This window comes from Penicillium soppii (assembly GCF_028829465.1).
Source record: "Penicillium soppii strain IBT 18220 chromosome Unknown utg000002l, whole genome shotgun sequence".
Classification (NCBI taxonomy): domain Eukaryota; kingdom Fungi; phylum Ascomycota; class Eurotiomycetes; order Eurotiales; family Aspergillaceae; genus Penicillium; species Penicillium soppii.
In genome coordinates this window covers 180,205-200,954 of record NW_026643232.1, presented here as the reverse complement: position 1 = coordinate 200,954, position 20,750 = coordinate 180,205, and the positions used below count along the sequence as shown (strand labels likewise).

General features: G+C 48.5%; 10 protein-coding genes across 10 annotated transcripts; 2 read left to right on the top strand and 8 right to left on the bottom strand.

The window, feature by feature from the left end:
* Nucleotides 1-112: 112 nt before the first annotated feature.
* On the top strand, nucleotides 113-793 carry N7529_001410 (OPI10 family protein; the record flags this gene model as incomplete). Its single annotated transcript, XM_057236941.1, has 1 exon — nucleotides 113-793. One exon carries the CDS (start codon nucleotides 113-115, stop codon nucleotides 791-793), a length of 681 nt encoding a protein of 226 aa, XP_057101628.1.
* Nucleotides 794-1,284: 491 nt separating this feature from the next.
* N7529_001409 (MHYT domain-containing protein) lies at nucleotides 1,285-3,832 on the bottom strand (the record flags this gene model as incomplete). The annotated part of the gene is made up of 4 exons (XM_057236940.1): nucleotides 1,285-2,778; nucleotides 2,829-3,014; nucleotides 3,064-3,628; nucleotides 3,681-3,832. The coding sequence occupies 4 exons, from the start codon at nucleotides 3,830-3,832 to the stop codon at nucleotides 1,285-1,287; spliced, it is 2,397 nt and encodes a 798-aa protein (XP_057101627.1).
* Nucleotides 3,833-5,476: 1,644 nt separating this feature from the next.
* On the bottom strand, nucleotides 5,477-5,716 carry N7529_001408 (uncharacterized protein; the record flags this gene model as incomplete). The annotated part of the gene is made up of 1 exon (XM_057236939.1): nucleotides 5,477-5,716. The coding sequence occupies one exon, from the start codon at nucleotides 5,714-5,716 to the stop codon at nucleotides 5,477-5,479; it is 240 nt and encodes a 79-aa protein (XP_057101626.1).
* A 793-nt stretch (nucleotides 5,717-6,509) lies between these two features.
* Nucleotides 6,510-6,933, bottom strand: N7529_001407 (thioredoxin family protein; the record flags this gene model as incomplete). The annotated part of the gene is made up of 2 exons (XM_057236938.1): nucleotides 6,510-6,849; nucleotides 6,911-6,933. The coding sequence occupies 2 exons, from the start codon at nucleotides 6,931-6,933 to the stop codon at nucleotides 6,510-6,512; spliced, it is 363 nt and encodes a 120-aa protein (XP_057101625.1).
* A 1,131-nt stretch (nucleotides 6,934-8,064) lies between these two features.
* Nucleotides 8,065-10,299, bottom strand: N7529_001406 (uncharacterized protein; the record flags this gene model as incomplete). The annotated part of the gene is made up of 1 exon (XM_057236937.1): nucleotides 8,065-10,299. The coding sequence occupies one exon, from the start codon at nucleotides 10,297-10,299 to the stop codon at nucleotides 8,065-8,067; it is 2,235 nt and encodes a 744-aa protein (XP_057101624.1).
* Nucleotides 10,300-13,057: 2,758 nt separating this feature from the next.
* On the bottom strand, nucleotides 13,058-13,490 carry N7529_001405 (uncharacterized protein; the record flags this gene model as incomplete). The annotated part of the gene is made up of 2 exons (XM_057236936.1): nucleotides 13,058-13,204; nucleotides 13,332-13,490. The coding sequence occupies 2 exons, from the start codon at nucleotides 13,488-13,490 to the stop codon at nucleotides 13,058-13,060; spliced, it is 306 nt and encodes a 101-aa protein (XP_057101623.1).
* A 1,165-nt stretch (nucleotides 13,491-14,655) lies between these two features.
* Nucleotides 14,656-15,111, bottom strand: N7529_001404 (uncharacterized protein; the record flags this gene model as incomplete). Its single annotated transcript, XM_057236935.1, has 1 exon — nucleotides 14,656-15,111. One exon carries the CDS (start codon nucleotides 15,109-15,111, stop codon nucleotides 14,656-14,658), a length of 456 nt encoding a protein of 151 aa, XP_057101622.1.
* A 1,720-nt stretch (nucleotides 15,112-16,831) lies between these two features.
* Nucleotides 16,832-17,943, bottom strand: N7529_001403 (translation initiation factor eIF2B subunit alpha; the record flags this gene model as incomplete). The annotated part of the gene is made up of 2 exons (XM_057236934.1): nucleotides 16,832-17,840; nucleotides 17,894-17,943. 2 exons carry the CDS (start codon nucleotides 17,941-17,943, stop codon nucleotides 16,832-16,834), a joined length of 1,059 nt encoding a protein of 352 aa, XP_057101621.1.
* Nucleotides 17,944-18,167: 224 nt separating this feature from the next.
* Nucleotides 18,168-19,745, top strand: nuf2 (kinetochore-associated Ndc80 complex subunit NUF2; the record flags this gene model as incomplete). The annotated part of the gene is made up of 4 exons (XM_057236933.1): nucleotides 18,168-18,287; nucleotides 18,338-18,598; nucleotides 18,661-19,575; nucleotides 19,632-19,745. 4 exons carry the CDS (start codon nucleotides 18,168-18,170, stop codon nucleotides 19,743-19,745), a joined length of 1,410 nt encoding a protein of 469 aa, XP_057101620.1.
* Nucleotides 19,746-19,888: 143 nt separating this feature from the next.
* On the bottom strand, nucleotides 19,889-20,527 carry N7529_001401 (uncharacterized protein; the record flags this gene model as incomplete). Its single annotated transcript, XM_057236932.1, has 1 exon — nucleotides 19,889-20,527. One exon carries the CDS (start codon nucleotides 20,525-20,527, stop codon nucleotides 19,889-19,891), a length of 639 nt encoding a protein of 212 aa, XP_057101619.1.
* Nucleotides 20,528-20,750: the final 223 nt, after the last annotated feature.

Here is a 20,750-nt window from a genome sequence, read left to right as displayed (position 1 = left end):
ACAAGCCTCAAATTGTAATTTCATACCCCACACCTCCCTCATACCTGCCACAACCTCACCAGATACAACATCGCATAAAGAAGCTGCCCTCCAGCTCCGAATTTAACCAAACATGTTCTCCGTCGTGGTCCCCGGCCGCCCGTGCCTGACAGACATCGTCGCAGTCGACAGCCAACCCAACGGCCAAGCCACCAAATTCGCCTTCACAATCCCCATCAGCTCCTCCCTCAGCGAAATAGTTGTCTTCTTCCTCCCAGGAACAATTTTGCCCCCAAACACCGGCGCAGCAATCTACGCCCAGCTCCCGGACCCAACAACCAACCAGCCCTCGGACTTCCGCTTCATCGGCGCACTCGCTAACGAGAAACCCTCTGGAATCTTCACCGTGCGCCCAGGCAATGCAGCACCACAGCGCTCAGAAGCCGAAGAAGAAGACGACATGCTAGACGAGGGCACCGGCTCCGCAGTAATGACGCTCGGCATCTCGATCGAGGAAGTGCAGAATATCGCGCCTCAGCTTGCCGCACTCGAGGCGGAGAACTCTTCGGGCCAGAACTCGATGTCTACTGCGTTGGTGCGGCAGGCTGTTGGACAGCGACAGATCTCGACGAAGGTTCTCGCGCAGCGCATTATTGGGAGCGCATTTAATTTCCTCGCTAGCTTTGCTGAGTCGGATAAGGGCCAGGATGTTGTGCCGCTCAAGAGCTTCCGTGATTGGTGGGCGAAGTTCGAGCGTCGCATTGAGGTTGATCCTACGTTTTTGGAGCGCGAGGACCCAAATGCTAATGCGTGATTGGGTTTTGCTTGACGGTCTGCACGGCTGGGACATATCCTAATGCCTGGGTCGTGTGTTCCGGTCTACTGGTTTTGGATTGTTTGGCTTGCATTTGCTCGATGCGCCTTTGGCGTGCAGCAAGGAGTATGTGTTCTCTTACATCAAGTCTTTAGCGACTATGTTTTGTATTTTGGAGCTGTATTGATATGTGTGACGATCTAATTTTTATCTTGCGGCTCATTGGAGCTTGTTCTTGTATATCAAAATCTACTCTTTTGTAATAAAGGTACTTGGCATCTACATTGTGCCCTGGTGATAGGTACTACAAATAATGCATGCATGTACACTATTGTCATTATGCACTCGTCGAAACCATTTATATATACAAGTTTTCGCCTTTTTCAAATGTTCAGCAAAGTCAAAAGAAACAAACACCATGAGAATTCCCCCCAAATAATGCCGCCAATACCCTGAGCGCCAGACATCACTTTAAAAATAACAAAGAAACATTAATGCGACGTTCGCGAGATATTCTGCAATGAAGAATCAGGTCTGAACCGAATCCCCGGTGCATAGCAGAGACTATACAACTCATCAACGTAAGTCACAGGCGTAGTAGCATCACTACCGCCCGCCACAATAGTCCTGGTATCATGAGTACTGAGAGCATTCTGCATAGAAGTCTCATGAAGACGAGTAACATCAACGCGAACCTCCTTATGAACGGTAATATCACGCAGAGCCAGAGAAACAGGTTCGACCAAGGATTCCTGCGAATGAAGCGAGGAACCCGATCCCTTCGAAGATTGGGATCTCTTGTGGGAGGGCCAGAGACGCAGGATCGCCAGTTTTGCCGTCGACGCGAGGTCGCTCTCACTGGCTGTTGAGCCGGAGCGGACGTCCGTGCAGAAGAGCTCTTGGCCTAGCTCGCGGGCGAACCCGTCGCGATCGGCGATTACCTCGTTGACTTGTTGCTGGACGCGGAAGAGCCGGAACGGCGTGAATGTGTAGTCTGGGTTGGGGACTTGGGTGTCGAGCGTGCCGACTACGCAGAAGGTGAGGAGTGTGCAGGTTTGCAGGGCTTGTTCTGGATTTGAAGGCTTGCTGCGGCAGGGTGCTATGAGGGGACGGGCGGAGAGCTGGGCTGCGGCGCGCATGTCTTCTGGGAGGGATTTGGAGAGGGAGATTATTGAGTTCGTGAGGTTAGAGCGGAAGTCGGAGAGGTTAGGGAATGTGCGTGATGCGGCGTCTGATTGGAGGTATTTTATGCAGGTTATCATGGACCAGCCTTCCATGTGGGAGAGGAGCTCGAGATGGTGGACTTGGAGATGCTTCATTGGTAGGGTTGAGGAGGGGAGGGGGTTGCCCACGCCCTTTGTGGTGAGGATCTCGAAATGATCGTGGATTGTTGGGCGCATAACGAAGGAGATGAGGTGCACGCCTTCCTCGAAGCCGCGGTTTGTGCTTGCGTAGTCGCGCATATCACGGAGGGAGTGGGCTAAGTCTGCTTCGGGGACATGGATACGGCGAGAGAGGGTTCCTGTGACATGTTCGATAGTTGCGAAACGGAATCCTTGAGAAGACAGCCGTGCTGATTCCTGCTTGTTCAGTTGGCGGACAGTGAACATCATCTGACCCTTGCCAGTTCGGAGGGAGGAACGGCCCATTGCTCGAGAAAGTCGAGATACCGGAATGGCGGTTGAAAGAACATCATCGTAAAGTGTGCCCAAATCCTGAAGAGGCAGCCGAAGCTCCTCTGAAAGTTCCTGTGCTGTGACACAAAAGAGCTGTTTGAACAAGGTGTCGAAGTCAGTCTGTAACTCTGTTTCCTTGTCCATGAACACTCCTCGTGATATGACGTGTTTATGGATAGCTTGTTCCTCTGAATTAAGACGGTTGCGCATGAATGGAACGAGGTCTCTCACGACAGGCCAATTGCGAGTTGCTCTAAACGCCCACAAGAAGGTAGGATGTGTTCGAGTAAGGTCATCGTCTTGGAATGTCTAATTTATGTCAATTTGAGTGAGAAGGCTGGATCAACAAAGAGACATACCCTTCCAATATAATGATCGACAATCTTCCGCGTTGGGAGAAGAGCCTGGGGAGTAACCATGACTCGTCCAGTCGGATCAAAGTATGCACAAGCAAGGACAAGTTGATGAGCACGAGTCGTCGACTTTCTGCGATTGCTACCAGCGACTATAGCACAGGCCGACAAGATCAAACACGCAACACAAGCCTAGAGTTGTTAGTTTCGCTTTCGGTTCCATCAATAACGGTAAACATACCAGCACAGTGCAGACAATCACGACCTGACTTCTGGACAATTGAGTGCCATTGACCATATTACGATCATGATCCCTGTACGTAGTTCCAACAGCAGCTGTCCAGTGCATACCGGTGACAGCAACAGCTAGCATACAAGCACAGATAATTCGTCTCCACCAGCTATCTGTCCAGGAAGCCCTCCAACGGAAGAAGACCCCCAGCGCGGTGATGCTGGAGAATATAGCAATGATCGCCGACCCAACGACGTTAGCGGGGTTGTAGGTGCACCTGTAGTTGGAGATTCCAAGCTGGCCAACATAGTGCATGCCGCAGACCGAGCTACCGGTCAACAGACCCCCAATCAGGATGCGCAGGTATCCCGCTTTCTCTTCAACGCCGACGGCGTAGAAGGCGAAAAGTAGGACTGCTACTGGAAGTACGAAGGATGTTCCAGTGAAAGCGACATTGTAGAGGATCTGGATGTCGGATTCGCCGTTGCCGAGAACAATGGCGCGGTTACCGATGAAATGCATGCACCAGATTCCAATGCCGCCCATTGTGATCGATGATGTAAGGAGAAGGTACCTTCTCTCTGTGGTTAATTTATGTTGCGGATGATATAATAGGGCTGGCTTACCAGTTGTATAGACCTGATCTCGACGTCCGCCTATGGAGAAGCTCCAGCGTGGTCGCACATCCCATGGCGCTGATAACATAGGAGAGAAATATATACCCCGCCAGGTAGGTTACGCGAACCACCGGCTCATGTTGCATATCTGCGGTTGACATCTTGAAAGATAGAAAGGATGTATGAGACTATCCTAATCCGGGCATTTGACAGGTTCGTGCAGCGTATAGATAGAGATCGACAGGATCGGCAGGATAGTCGAAGACGACTAGACTAGATAAATCCACTATAGAAGCGACTCCATGGAGAGACGACTGTCCGAGATGAAAGTGAAGAATAGAAGGATCTAAACCAAATCCCCTGTGAAACAACACAGCCGGGGTAAGCATCTTATAATAACATAGTAATATTCTTAGTGCAGATAAGCCCACAGTCCAGTCTCCAACTCGCATAGTGCTGTAAGGGCAAAAATCCTCCGACGCCAGCCCTGAACGAATGAATCGACGTGTATGGCCACAATGGAGCTCCAGCAGGGATCTAGACGACATTAGCTCCACCCAAGCGCAAGCCATCGAGTAGCCGGTATGTGCCTGTAACTCGCGTGGCAGTAAGCACTGCAATTCGCTCATATCGCAGAATCTTGCAGAAAGGCACCATAGAAAGGCACCATAGAGTCCCCGTACCGAGGCTGATGAAAAAAGTTTCGGATTAATCAATCTGATCCAACGTGATAGGAAGCAAACTGAAGTCCGGGACCCCCACTTGCTTTTCCATGTGGGATTTTGAAGCGAGCATACAGCAGCCTGGGCAGTGATTCGTCTGGTGAGATCTAGATCGGATCGGGTGGGTAAAGAACTATGGGGCACGGTGTTGCTTTTCGGCGTATCAGCGGTCGCCGTGTGACTGGGGTCCGTGTTGATGGGGATTTGGAATTTTTCTTGCGCTGTTACTTGCCTGGATTTGTGTTGTTCTTGGATTTGCGCCACATAGACCCCGATAATAAGATTGTTCGGAACTTAGTTCGCGTCTAGATAGATTGGTCTATACATATTGTGGTTACATTGCTGTGCGGCTCGGTGCCTCCGTGCTTTAATTGATTTTATTGTTACGCAGTATAGATTAAATCTACAAAAAGCATTGGGGGCCACGATAAGCGAATATTATTTCAATTGCAAAATCAAACGACCCATAGATAATGCGTGAGACCTCTCTCAAAGTTTGCTTGTTTACCGTTCATCCGGGTATGCATGTCGAAGCTGTCCGGCGATCAGTCACATGCGCCCCCAGGCTTGATGGCGAACACGAACGCCTAATACAATAGCGAGTTCATGGCGCTTTAGAACTATATTGATATAAATTTCCCCTGAACAAGGGTATAGACAGGGGGTGTGGACAAGGGTAGCATGGATGGCACGGAACAATCTAGTCACACCGAACAAAAAGCAAGATAGTGCCTACTTAGGGCTAGCAATTAATTAAATAATTTAATGAACTAACAGTGCATCCCAGAGTAATTGCTTTAAGTTCCACATTTCGGTAAGTAGAGAGTGGGCTTTCAATTCCCGATCTCAGCTGGGAAGACTCACACTTAGATTAATATTAATAATTACAGTCACTGAGACGGCATCGTTAATCTCGTTAATCTCGGCCTTGTTTGGGCTCGCACGTACAACGCATTTTCAATTCTAAAAAAAGACTTCGCACAATTCCGGGATAGATCACATAATGCATCAAACAAGACTCAACAAAGAGCAAAGAACAAACAAATCCCCAAATCCCAGTTCTGACCAGTCCGCTGGCCCCACTCAATCAGATCGTAGCGTCGGCTCGAACAACACTTCGGAAATGCTTGGCGGGGTCACGCCCTGCGGCGCAACAAGGTTTTGGCCGAATGCACCAGCTGCATGTGTGGCAGTAGATAGGTATGCAGGTTCAGCAGGCAAACCAGTTCTCGGTGTGATGTGTCTGCTGCGGAGCAAACATGGTCGCTGTCGTTGGTCTGCTGTCAATCGCGTGGCGATGACGTTCGTGAGATACATGTACATAGTATGTAGGTGATACAGGTGTCAAAGGTTTTTGTGGCTCGAGGCTTTCGGGAGCGAGGGAGTGAGCCGTGAGTTTGTATGCATCAGTTTTTGGTCTTGGGGCTGGGTAGGTCATACTTGGTGTCTGGGAAGTCGGGAAACGACTCATATGAGAGGCGTTCTGCTAGAACGTTATTAGAGTGTATTGTACCCAGGAAGTGCTATATACAGAGGCATAATTGAAACACTGGAATGAGAACATAACGAGTATGTAGAAATACTTGGAAAAGGAGTTTAAAAAGACTGCTAAAAAGTATATGATCAATGGCATTAAACCGATACTTTAGGTATTGCAAGACTTTCTAACAAATTAAGATAGGATTGATTAGAAAGAATTTGGAGCTTGAGGGCCGTCGTGTATACTCTTCGAAACCGCGCTGATGAGTCTAATCGAGTTAGGATGGCCCTGCGATCTTGCAAGCAAAAACCAATTACGGAGTACGTGCTGGGGTAACTGCTGGTCCCAGGCAATGAAGATTCCAGCAATTGCGGGGAATTGCACTACAGACGCAGGTGATGTATGTGCATGCAGGCCGGAAGCACCGAGAGCGCATCAAACCCAAGAAGTCGGGTCCTAAACTCCGAGCCGTTTCTGATATGTTTCCACTCCTAGGTAACTACATCTATAATTACATCTATACCTCAAAGCTGACAAGCACAACCCGTTCCACGCATGAGAACCAATATGAGAAAAAACGTATATGATTCAATTGACAATCGCCGGTATCAAGCGCAAAGAATTCCAATCTCAAATCTAAGCTCCCATCTCAAATTTAAGCCGAGATGGCCTTAATGCCAGCCTGGATGGCGGGGGGTTCGCACCCTTGACCACTTGCGTGGGAGTCTTCTTCTCGCCTTCCTTGGTTTCGCCGGCGCTGAAGAACAGGAAAGTGGGCATAGCGGAGATGGCGTTTTCGGCAGCGACATTGGCGAGCTCGTCGACATCGACCTTGTAGAAGTTGATGCTGGTGTGCTCGTTGCTAAGCTTTTCGAGGACGGGGGAAACGACCTTGCAGGGACCGCACCAGGTGGCGAAGAAGTCGACGACGACGGGGGTGGTGGCCTTGTTGACGAGAGTCTCGTACTCCTCGGCGCTGGGTGTGTTAGTTTTACTTTGCGATATGGTGGCCGAGTAAAATGTAAAGTAAAGCTTACGTTTTGATCTGAGTGACGCCCATTTTGAGAGATGAAGATGTGAAGCGGGAAATCGGCGAAGTTGAGAATGTTCTGAAGCGATTGATGCCGAAGGATTTGGGAGAGCGGAGAGCCACGAAAGAAGGCTTGAACTGTGGATTTTTAGTTTTTGGATGAAATATTGGAGGGGCACTCCGATGAGGGGCGCCGAGGGTTTTTATAGGGCCATGACGTTCCGCAAACGGGATTATGTAAGGTGATGAATAATGCTCAGAAGACTCGAGAGCCTCCCTGCTTTGGAGATGGGGTTTCTAAGATATGATTCATACATATCTAGAATCTCCTAGGGCTGGACTTACTGCTTGCATGATGAATTTGTCAGTTTTGGATGTTCCTAGGTAGGGAAATCGTAGTGTCGAGTGTCCAATGAACGAGAAGGTGAGGCCGGAAGACAGGGGGAAAATGACGTGCTCGGATGTTCGCTTACGAATTCGAAGGAGTCTGGAGCTCTTCACTACGAAGTACCTCTGTAGCAGTGCAATGCATGTACCGCATTTTAGGCCTTCGCGATTCTTCTGATTGGGGTGCTACGTTATACGATAATATCCTCGTTCTAATTTTGTTTTTAAAATTGATATTACTTAATTTTAATGGTTGACATAGAACACCTCTTAGGTAGGTTCTAAGGTTTCTTTATATTTAACACTAGCGATGGATATTCCAAGAGGGGACATATAGTCAAGTGGTTAGTCAAATCATCTGGCATGTAGATCAATTGGTCAGATCTTTGCTCTCATACTAAATCACAGAAGCTATAAGGGTATATAAAGACGAAGTCTGAAAAGCTGTTAAAAGTTGCATATACATCCAACTCGAAAAATATATGGAGGTTAAAACAAGGTAATGAGATCTTATTAATATCACCAAAGATCCATGGATAGGCCTTTAGCCAAACTATGTGCAAGAAGCGCTCAACAATTTATCTTGGGATATTCAACACGAAAATAACATTTATGCAACATGGGGCGAGGAGGGGGTATCAACAAAGAAAGGAGATAATGCTGAACGAGAATCGTACACAAAAGAAATCAACAAAAGAGAGAGATAAAAAGAGTGTTGTTGTGATCATGACGGATTTTTGCGAAAGATGAGGCGAGAATTTCATCGAGCACGTTCTAATCCGCGTACCCGATCTCGGCTTTGGCACTCGGAACCCGCTGCAGTTCAGAAGGCGCCTCTGCCACGACATTATCTTCTTCTGCAGAGATGGGCGTCAAAGAGGGAAAGTTCCTGAGAAGGCCCTGAGTGGACTTGGGACGGTTGACTGGGTTGACTAGCACGGGACGGCGGCCGACTTCGTGGTGCCATTTTTCTGCGGCCTTGGGCTCATCTACTCCTTCGAGCTCTGGGTCGCCGAGGATTACACTGCTCGGTCGTTCGTATGCGTCCATGTCCTCATTGTCTTCGAGGGCGTCAGCTGGGACGTCTAGGGAGTTCCGGCCGAGGGCGCTCAGGTTTGAGCGGATGGGGCTGCCGGGGGGTTGTGACATGCGTTTGAAGAACTGGCCTGACATCCAGGAGCCTTCCGAGTCAATAGAGGCTAGAGACCGAGAGAGGGGCACGTTGTCGGCTTCTGCATCTATCAGCTCCGAAGTCCAGGATCGGTGGTGGCTTCGGTTTGGGTTTTTGATGTCCACGCCGGGTGTGGAACTTGGTTCATGCAGGAATGTCTCCTCTTTCTCGAGAGAGGACTCTGCGATGTCTTCTGGGATATCGGGTGATTGGAGGCGGGATTCAGAGGGCGACAGGGGCTCGTCGCCGAAGTGTTCAGTGAATTTCGAGTGAGAGCGCTGGATAGGCCCGCTGGGCATCAAGACTCTAGGAGGGATGATCGAGGCGGGAGGAGGTGATGACTGGGTTTGGATTTTGTAGAAGGATTCATGCGAGGTGTTAGAGACTTCGGGTGATGGGTCTTGGAAGCGCTCCTTGTAACGTCGCTTGATGCGAGAGGAGCCACGTCGGAAGAGGGATGTGATGGTGTTTCCTCGACGACCGCTGGTGTCGGATGATCGGCGTTCTGAGTCGACGCCTCGGGAGATGTCTGATGCGGAGCCTGCTCCGAAGTTCTGTGAGTGGCCCGGGCTGTTCAGGCCATGTCGGATGGATGAATGGGATGGAGAAAGCGTGGTTCGGGACATGGTGATATCGTGCGATGGAGCGAAGCTAGGGCGCTGGACCAGCCTCCGCTCACGAACAGAACTATCGTCGATGTTTCCAATCACTCGAGAACTCTCAAGTGAGCCACGTCCATCGTTGTCGCTGCCCTTGGATTCTCCCCGCAACCAAGACCCATTCTCATGCGGAACGGGAGTCGGTTCGTCGACTTCGATGATAGCGTCATGCTCCATAGGGGTAACGTCCCGTGCTTCAGCGATGGACGGTTCAGGTTCGGCGATAGGCGGCTCTGGTTGAACGGGTTCAGGCTCTGGCTGGCGTTCCGCAGCAGCCCGGGCTTGTTCCTCCTGCGCCTTTTGAGCATCGGCCCTTTCCTGTAGCTTACGGCGAAGTTTTTCCTGGTCGTCAATCTGCTTTTTCTCTCGACGACGGCGGTCTCGATCTAGAAGCTCTCGAAGATCCCCGGCATTCAACGAATCGGCGAGCTCGTTGACTCGTCGCCGCGAGTAGTAGAGATCCTCTTCAGACACAGTCAGGTTTTGAAGCCTGTCCTTGTCCTGACGGCTGGAAGGGGGGTTATTGCTTTTGGCGGTTTGCAGACGTGGGGCCTCGACATATCGAACGACGGGGCGCGGTGTCAAGGCAGCGAAAGCGTTGACCTTATAAGTGTAAGGGTCTGACATGTCAGACGTAGAGGAGGCGGTGGAGTCGCGTATGGAGAGGCTGATGTCAGACATGTACCGGTCGGCACGTCTACCGTTTGCCTTGCGGCGTCGATGTTCTAGTACATAATCACCAGTGCCTGCACTTTGACGATGGGGGATATCGATGGGAGTAGAAGAGAGCATACGGATCTCACGCTCGCGCATGATTTCATTCGCTTTCCGCTTGCTCAACTTGCGACGAAGTTTATTCGGGCCATTATTTTGAGAGGGTTTGCGCCTTAGCAGGGAACCGGTTCTCGAGAGGGGATTCTGTGAGTTCGGTGGGTTCTGGTGATCGGCGATGGAGGCACGGCGATCTAGGGATGAGATAGGTTGATTGGAGGGCACGAGGGCGGAGTTGCGCCGGCTGTCTGCATCGCCTCGTGACGTGCGGTTCTGGCGTTTGGAGGGTTTGCGGCCCAATGTAGGCTCAACAGTCTGAGCGAACGACGCCTGAAGATCGTCGGCTTCAGCACCATCGACTTGGATGGTGTGTCGCTTACTCTTGCGACCAAAGGGCCATATCGCCATGGTTGCGGCCCCAGGGATATCAGTTCTCAATGTAGAAGCGGTCGCGCGACGGGTTGACTGGACTCATGGAGGGTAAGGGTTGAGCAAGAGAGTGTTAAAAAAACGAGGGGCCTAAGCTCGAAAGAGAGTCATAAAGAGAAGGTCAAAGAGTGTGAAAGGGAAGAAAATGAAAAGGGAAGAGAAATGAATAAGTGTAAAAACGAGAGATATAATGAAAAATACCGAATTAATCAATTGCAGCCAATCGACCCAGGCCAGGCCCCGACATTTTTTAGTGGTTTTTTTTTTTTTTCTTTTGTTTTTGTTTTTCCCTAAAAATAAAGAAATCTTGGCATTTTTGTCTGTCTCTTTCTTTTCATTACCACGGATTTCAGTTCATTGGTTCAGGTACTGTTATTTTTAAATTCTTATTACTTCATGTATGATTCTGTTATGGTACTATTTAACCACCTCAGGATGTACTTAGTATGGGGTACAGTTGCACGGGTACCTGGTACCTGAAATATGCAAGATAAATCTCGCTAGTTAACACGAGTACATTGTCACACGCCAGGGGGAAAATGGCTGTCTAGACTTGTCGTTATTGGAAATTGGCACTTTCACCTGTGGGGGATATCCACTTGGGGGGCCCAGAATGACGCACCGAAGGAATATTCACAATCCCTTTCTTAGGTTGCATTGAAATATTACCATCAATGCAATATATTCGTATAGATCTTATAACTCATTGACTTGAGTTCAATAAGAACATAATAGTATCTCGGAAATGAACATGGCCTCTGTACAACCTAATGCATGTACCCTCGTGCGCGAAAGCCAAGAACACCGTTTAAACGCCCGGTGGAGACGAGAGCCCAATATGGTTGACTTTCCCTGGGTTGACACGCGGGAACGGAGTCTATCTTACGCACTCAATTCCACTATTGTATACATTATCGTATACATATGGAGTTATTTACATATGGAATCATTCGTATATTGATTTATGTAAGTGACGATATACATAATTGTAGAATCTATTGAAGAGGCTCATGCACTGCAGGGCCTGAGGAATATCAATGTGGAAAGGATCGGCGGAACTCGCCGAATTCCATTGGGTGTCTTAAACTGTCCTGGTCTGGAAGATCTTAGGGGATTTTCAAGAATCTGCTCGGATGAACTCTTCTTTTCGCTTAAATATTGTACAGTACAATATTGCATGCGAATTCAATTTGGCAATTGTATATGGAGTTCCTATAACTACAACGTATGCTGCTAGCCTCAATATCTATTGCCTGAACAAGGGCGTCTACCACACACCCCTACTATGACCCTATCATGACCCTCTATAGTAACAATCCCTACCGAACCCCTACTAATTATTGTATATTATATGCTATATTTATCACATTGCAAAATCAACGAACTGTGTAAGGTTTCAGCGCTATTTGGTTTGATCCAAGTCGCACCAGATTAGATCCGTTCTTTCTCCCCTTACTTTTACCGTAACCGTTGCCCTAGATCCCATACAATAGTTAGTCTTCTCCTACTACAATAATCGCTTATGCCCTGTTTCAGATCCGACGCCCTTGTTCCATCGCGTTTTGATCGTTAGGAACAATCGGAGTAATCTGCGTAATCTGCATAATCTCTGCAATCTGTAACCTCGCCACTAAGTCTCAGATTGTGCCACCTCCGTCATGTTCCATCTTCTGATCCGACTCAAACCCCCATTCACCATTCTATCTCACTGAACATGGCCCTCTATCCAGAGGCCAAGCGCATTATTCTCGAGTGAGCCCGATCTGTTTTAGCAGGGATCAAGTCACTAATTCTGCAAGGAGTAGACAGCCGCCACAATCACATAATCCGGTCTGGATACATTTATAGAAACATAAGCTTATCTTCAAGCATTTGACATATTCAACCGATGGATTGATCATTCCCGACCCCATTCCCGGTATTCGACACCTCGTCTACAATATTGATCTCTACAATATGCCCATGTACCCGATACGCAGAACCCATACCCAATACCCTTTTGAAAGCACAATCTCAAAGCTGTGAATTAATTGCATTGATGCAATGAAACACATTCCTATTCCGCATCCACCAAATCACATCCCCGACAAACCACCAGGATGATGTGGCGACGCCTCCAAGCCATTGACGATTTGCCACGAAAGCAACTACTCCGCAGCATGCCACGGTCCGCCAGACAAACCCAGTTCAATATGCACCGACTCGCGAATCACATATAGGTAAATGAGACAAAAACCACCACCTCAGACTCCCCACCCAAAACGCCCGAAATAATTACAACTAGAATATAAACACCTATGTGGTACCGACGTCCAAAATGACGGGTTTTGAGGCTAGAAACGGCAGCCTTTCCACGCGTAACTTTGGACCCCTTGACCGCCCATTGCCCTATAACACCACCATTCTACACCGGCCTTGGGCAATCAATCAATATTATTTTCGTATTTCCTCGGAGCCCGGCAAGTCTCCTAACATTTATAATCCAAGACCCATGCATGAAGGTCCTGTCCAGACACTAAGATAATTCAAGAATATGAACCCGTCTATGAAAGAATAACCCCCGAAGATGTCCAACTAGATAGCGCTCGGCTCGGTCGTCTTAGAACATGAGGAGCCGCTCCACACCATACAGCATTATGCCGATCGCCCTCTGTAAATACATTCGCTCTTTCGTCATTCCCCCGAATCTTTGAGTAGAAAGGCTAGCTAGATCCCGATAGTAAATCGCTCCCTCGAACTACTGGCGATCATCCGTGTCTTTCCCGCCATTCAGGGTCATGAACCGAAGATTTGACCCAACTGGGAGGTATAGAGCACCATCCCAGTCTAGTACGGCTTGAACCTGGCCTGTGGAATCGATAAGATAATTGTGTGGGGCGAGATCCTAGGGTAAGGGTGATAGGGAGGGCGACGAGATCGCGTAGCTATGGTAGGAGTATTTTGATACAAGTAGATATTTTGATTCTAGGGGTTGGATTTCGGATATTGAAATTATTGGGCTTATCACAGACCCCAGTAAGAGTAGTGGTGAGATGAGATATAGTAGTGTTGGATACACTAGTGTCGGATGTAGTAGTGGTCGCTCTAGCTCCTTGGGTAACGAAGTCTACGAAGTCCACAGCAGCCACTATCTTCTTCTGGAACGGCAGCTCAAAGTCCTCAGAAGACATCAAGATACTGACATACGGTGTCCCTTCGGCAAAAGGCGATGTATACATAAAGAGCCCCTCGTATATACTCTGGTATGTTACCAAGGGTACATATGTCCATGAATGCGGCTAGCTTTGGGTACTCCAAAGAGATCTGGCTTGTCGCTTCGGAACTGGACGACAATGCGATCATCAGCTTGCGTGGAGTGAGTATGTAATATGGCGGTATAGCTCATGTTTTTACTTTACCGGTAGTCTTGGGAACAAGAAAGACCAGGGTAGTATGATGCAAGACGAATTGGTCACACGATATCTGGGAGACATTTGGCAGTGGCTCGAAGATTGAGCCACAACGAGTCTCTGGTAATCGTCTATTGCTAGAGCCTATTCTCTCTAGGCATGATATTTACTTATTCTGCTAAACGTGAAAGCAAAGAATCTGAGTATGCTATAGACGCTGCTGTATTGTCGTCGTTCAAGGTGCCCGCATCGCAAGAAAGAAATGGCTTTCAATGGTGGCCTGGATGGTGGCCTAGATGGAGAGATTCAGAGAGAGAGAGATAGGGGGAAGTTATACGGCTTGGCTACTTGTTTATCACATTTGTCTTGTTTATTTTCGCCTGCTCTTTTTTCCTTCTATTGGGTCTAAATGACCTGAATTAGGCAAAATGGGATAGAACTCATGTTGCTTGCTTATACACTTCTATGTATGGGATATCATTTTGTTAGAGATCAGATAATCCTGTTTAGATCACCTGACCGCTGTCATCATGGCTCTCGATCTCTATCATAATTATCCCGAGATTTCATGCTTTAGAAGCAATGTGGGTGCCAAGAGTCACAAAATGGGGTGCATGGAGTGAGACCCCGGCATTGAAGGAAGGTTACTTGACGGCGTATTGGTGCGCTAAACTCAAAGAGAAGCAATCCGCAGCATGCCACAGTCCGCCAAACAAACCCAGTTCAGTATGCACCGACTCGCGAATCATATTGAGGAAAATGAGACAAAAATCACTACATCAGACTCCCCACCCATAACGCCCGCAACAATAATATTTCTAAGAAGCAAACGCCACATACTGCATGTGACCAAATCCCAACAAGTAACAATAGACACCATTTATTGTGGATCAGTTCACCTGACCGCTACTAGGACCGCGCTGGTGACTGCCAGCGCACTGCAGTCTTAATTACTCATGCGCTTCCGTAGACGGTTCGGCTCTCGCTCCAAAATGCTGTATCTGCGACTTCTGCGTCTGCTCAGGAGCCGGCGGATGGACCAGCCGTAGAAGTGGATGTCCTGTTCGGGTGTGGAGCGGGCGACGTCTTTCGGATTGAGGGTTTGGGGTTGCGACTGGGCTGTTGTTTGTGTATTCATGTTTTGCGGTGGCGCTGGGCTGGGCGGGGGTGGCTGATCTTGGACTTGATCTTCGGTGCAGGTTAAGTTATTTTGTTGACTGCGTTGGCTTGCTTGTGCTTTGTTTGGAAATGGAAGTGATGGGGTTGTGGTAGCGGCTGGAGAGCGGGGTTGTTGGGGGCATGACGAGAGAGCTTTTGTGTTGGTTGACCTTCTTTTAGTGTTGTGCTTGCGCTTTCTCTGGCTTTCAGGGTTCAAGGTGTTGGCGTATACATCTAAGCCCATTTTTCTTCTGGTTTGTCATTTGCATCCGGGTATCCCACGGCGCAGCACATAAAGGCGGCTTAGACTTTTGTTTTCCCTGGGGCAAGTGACATAGTCATGCGGTTCTAACGCTGAGTTGGTTTTCATCAACCTTCAGGGCTTGGAAGGTATCTATGGCCTACATAGGCCTAATAAGTACGTAGACAACCAGTACACATTTGCACTTAAGTAAATGTCAATATGTTTCTGGACGAAGGCATTCAACCAAAGCCATACATTATAATTTATAGCATATCATGACTTGGCCCGGGGTATCTTTCAAGAATGTAATTACATCCATGGATTGCATCTAGTTTTAAAGGATATATATTCAAACCGCGTGATATGATCAAGGCGCAGCCTATAATACATTTTATATACATCGAACTTTATATACTCCGCACATCAAACAGAAAGCCAAAAACACAGATCATCATTGGCGGAACCGGCCAAATCACACGTGTATCCGTGAATGACCTTTGACTCGAACGTGTCACACAAGACAATACACTATACACCAAAGACAAAGTGAAGCCGGAAAAAAAAACACACCAAACCCCACATTCACGCGGACTCTGAATGGCCGGAAGAAACCCGAACCTGTATTGAATGGAACAAGTCGGAATATCAAATTAAAAATCTCGGTCAGAATGTCGGTCTAGTTGTGATCAAAAGGTCTAGAAAACATGGGATCCCAACAACATTTTGTAGAGACGCAATCCATCATCTTTCATCTACAGCTGAGACAAAGCATTGTCAGAAACAAAAATCAACCTAGGCAAGTCTGAAGCCTACTATCTAATTTTCAAACCTGGTTGCCTGACCCTGGTTCCTTTGACCATCTATTTCACCTTCACTCTCACCGACTTTCCGGCCGTGTAAAATATGGCGGCTTTGTGGATATTCGTGGCTTTCGGTTACTTGCTGCTGTATGCCTTCGCTGTGCAAACACTTAAATCGGTTCTTGAGACGAAGTGTATTGCAAATTGAGCGTTTCGACGTACGGTACCGTTGAGAGTGAGTGTGATAGGGCTGCTTTTAGGGCTGCTACCTGTCACTTTTGACCTGTGGTCAAACACTTGCTCGATTGAACACCTTCAGGGAGGTGTTCGGGGCATGCGGTGCTCAATCATGACTCACGATCCACCACTACGATTATCTCTCCTTAGCAGGCCGACGGAGGCTGACAAGGGTGTTTCAGGTGTCCGGTACACCTCATCAACCTTGGGATTTTATGTGATTGATGATTATGGCTGCATAAATTTGATTGATGGCGTTTGATACCATGGGATTGAAGACTACAACTGCAAATGTCATTGACTTGAATGGGAGTTTCACATTTTTCGTCACATTTTTCGTAGTTGCTTTCTATCAAGTTTAGTTAGGCAAAGGGGCATCATTAACACTCATTTCGAATCCATATCGAGGCAATGACGGGGAGAAAAATGGGTATGATCTGCCCACGTTCTTGCACCTTCTGTTGATACCATTGGAAACAATTGAGCAAATCTCTGCACGGGATATGGACTTAAGAAGCGATATTCCCTTTAGTGCATTGAATGCTCTGGTAGGTCCGCATGAAGCGCGGGTATAGAAAGACGGGTGTATCAAGTCGTTCTGTCATATCATATCATTCCTTTTTTTAGCGAAGCAGGATCGAGCGTCTCCGGGGCAAGCTCCGGCATAACAATAGTCTATTTCCTCAGAACCAGATTTTGATCAACTCTTCACTGACGGCACTAGGAGTCAAGACACCACTGTCTGTGATCAGGGCTGAAATCAGATGAGGCGGAGTGAAATCAACCGAGTGACAGAGTGGGAGCTCGATTTGATCTCCATTTGTACCTGCGGGTGAAGACTGCTGTTTGCTCTCTTCCGCAAGGTCTTCATCGGACTTGAACTCGATGACGCGCTGTTTGATCGGCAGATCGTATTGACCAAGAGGGTACAGGCGAACGAACTTGTGACTCTCAGCAACAACATAGAATGGCTTTCCGATGGCCTTGGCGAGAAGACCGATTTGGTAAGTTCCCATGCGAGACACAATACCTCCATTCTCCACAACACCCTCCGCACCAACAATAACCATATCCGCCTTGCCGAGAGAATATGCAACCGCAGACTCGGGGATCGTCGAAACCGGAACACCCTTTTCTCTCAGAGCTCGTACTGTCTCCATACCTTCTGGCTCTTCATTGGGGTGGTTGCAGTCCTTGGCGGTCGAGGACAGGACGTAGATAACGCGGAATCGCACCGCAGAAGGTCCACCTTCTTCATTTGCTGCCTGTTGGAGAAGTGCCGCGACAACTCGAGAGCCACCATTTGTGAGAATTGTGCTGCCGTCGCGAATGAAGCCACGTCCGAAAGTAGCGATCTTGTCACGGCTTTCCTTTGCACGACGAATGAACAATCGGCCGTTTGTCAAGAGATGGGTCCGAATGGACTTAAAATCACCCGCGGGTCCTAGCAGGCCAGGGCGTTGTAGTGTAGTAATCAGGTATCGTTGGAAAAGATCGGTTCCGGCGGAGAGACCGATAGGGTTGGGAATGGATTTCTTCAGGTGGGTGGTGGATTTTTCGAGCAGGTCCAGGGTTTCTGATATTGTGGAGGAGCCAGACTGTGTGAGAAGCATGACCAGAGCTTCGATGGCTGCGATAGGCATGGTAAGGTCGGGATCGGAGCGGAGGAGTTCATTGTAGCTTGCGACGATACTAGGAGAACGGTGAGCAGGCGCGAGAGCTTCGATGGGTGGCGCTCCACTTACTCGAAGGGCTGAGCATCGGTCGCAGCCGAGCTTGAAGTCGTAGAAGCCATACTGTCTGAGTGTTGGCGTTGAGAAGTTGTCGAACAATCAAAGAAAGAAAGAGTCATGAATTCTGTGTTTGTCTTGTTTGTTTCATGCCCCTCCAGCTTAACGCTAACCCCGATCGGGCGGTGTGCGGGCTTGTTCTCCAAGTAAACAATCAACTTCGAATCACAACATTTGCTAACCCACTTCTTTGTCTGAACCCCTTGCCTGATTGACAGGTTCCGATACTATGTCGCGCAATTCTATCGCGATGGGGTACAATAATCGTGTCAGCCAGCAATTCCAAGGCACTCAGCAACACGGTCGCGGTCGCAAGAAGGAGGATGAGAATGATGCTCTCATGCGCCTAGTAAGCTTGCTTTTGATTGCGAAATAATATTTTATACTAACTCCCAACAGCCAGATAAAGAGATCGCAGGATGTATCAACGACATTGGAATCCCCTTCACCCTGGCCGACTTGGCCAAACCGAATCCCCAACAAATCCAGATGGTCTTCGAGTGGTTTGCAGAGCTACTCATGAACACAACCCGGGAGACCGTCGAACCTGCGATGCACGCAGCCGCAGAAGATCTATGCGGCGACTATCCTGACATTGTCCCCAATGATACCCGAAATCTTATGGGTTTCTTCATCATGCTTCGAAAGCTATTGGCGGAGGTACTCATTACGATCAGCACACCCCAAAAGATATATAGGCTGACGCATTTTATGACGGCTAGTGCGGTGTCAACGACTTCACTTTTACAGATCTGACCAAACCGACGCATGAACGACTTGTCAAAATCTTTTCCTACTTGATTAATTTCGTCCGATTCCGAGAATCGCAAACGCCTGTGATCGACGAACATTTCAACAAAACAGAAAAGACAAAATCGCGCATCGACGAGCTCCTTGCCGAAAACCAGGAAATGGAACTGCGCTTGAGTGAGATGCGGCAAGATCTTCAATCCAATGAAGGGCACGTGAGAGAGAAAGTTGCGCGAAATGATGCGCTCAAGGCGCGGCTATTGGAGCTGGGGCGAGAACAGTCACGAGTTGCGGAGACACTTGACCGAGTTAAGACGGAACGGGCCCGGCGGCAGCAACAATTGGAAGAGAAAACAGAACGAACGGTCCGTTCTCGACAAGAGGCCGAGAAACTGCGACCTTACGTTCTTGAGTCTCCGGCAACCCTTCAATCGTCTTTGGCGGAATTATCCGAACAATTGATGCGCGAGAAGGCCTCTATTGATTCGATGGAAAGGCGAGCGCGGGCGCTTCAGACTTCCTCAGATACATTCACCGTTGTTTCCAACGACGTGCAAAGCTGTGTTAAGTTACTCGATGATATCTCGACTGAGTTGCAAAAGGAGGAAGAGGAAGAATCACGCGCCGCCAGGACAGCAGAAGCTATTTCGGACAGGGGAAACAGCGTCCGCGAGGTCGAGCAGACCGAGAAGCTTTTGCAGCGTCAGATAGCCCGTTGGGTTGAGCGAATCGAAGCTCTTCAGAAGAATGCACAAGAAAAAGCAGAAATTGCGCAGGCACGTATGGAAAAACTCCGCGGTGTTCAAAAGGAACTTCGCGAAGAGCGTGCTGAGAAACAACGTGATATGGAGCGGAGGCGTATTCGCATCGAACAGACAGAAAAGAAGGTATGTAGTTCTTGTGCTTCATTACAATTCACGCGAATGCTAATGCTGTCATTAAGATGGCCGATCTTAAGGAAAACATCGAGAGCGAGATCCAATCAGCTCACGACCAGTACCTGAAGCTAGAGTCACACATCAAACTGTACATGACAGAGATGGAGAAGTCTCTGTGATATATCAGCTGTTATTCAAGCGCGAAAAGGAGTTTAGTGGTCGGCTATAGGATACCCGGGCAGTACAGATTCATGATTAGGAGTTTTATTATGTGACAATATCATGTTTGATTTCAGCATCGACCATATTCCGATCCCTCAGTTTAATGGCTGTGGTCAAATTCAAACCAGCGTTCAGCGACTCTTTTCACAGTGACGCCCCTTCCACCCCAAGTGCTTTCGTCCCCTCGCATTCTAACCGACCCATTTAGTGACGGGACACTCATATCCCATAATTTTCTTCCCCAAACAGCACTCGAAGGGTCTAGTGCATTTGTACACTCATAGAGTCGGAGATCCATACCCGCACTGTACGCAGCCTCAACAGCAGACGCCAATGTTCTCGAGAGCCCTTGCGCCGAGAATTCTGATGTTGTCACATGCATAGCTACCATATCGAGAATAGAAAGGAGCTGCCGGTCACGCGAGCGGATTTCCTCAGTAGATTCGTTGCTATTAGCGCCCAGAACTGCGAGATACGCTCGAAGACTTTCTAGCGTCGGACAGAATGCCAGCCTGATTTTGCTGGATCTTGCAAGCAGCCCGATGGTTTTGGTGAGAAGGTCATGGCTGGCTGCCGTGTCTGGATCAGCACGTTGGGAGCGGATCGCCGCCGTCAGATGTAACAGAAATTCTGGTCTGGTCGCACAGACAATCAGATGTGTGTCTGAATTGCTTTCAAGAAGTTGCTGTATAAGATCAGGTAGCAGATCGCAGTGAGCGATCGTTCGCATGGGAACCATTGCGTTCGATGTCTTGGCTGTAACTTCTTCTCTTTCTCCTACAGTTTCATTGAATCGGGATTAACCATTTCTTTAGCCCATAATTTGTCGCTGGTAGAGAGTCATGCTGGAAGATCGCTGTGTGTGGTGTAGACCGTTGCAGATCAAAGGCGGGCAAAGTTGCGTTGCGACATCATCCACACTTCACTTCCGCGGAGCTGCTCCGCCTTACCTCCCCACCACC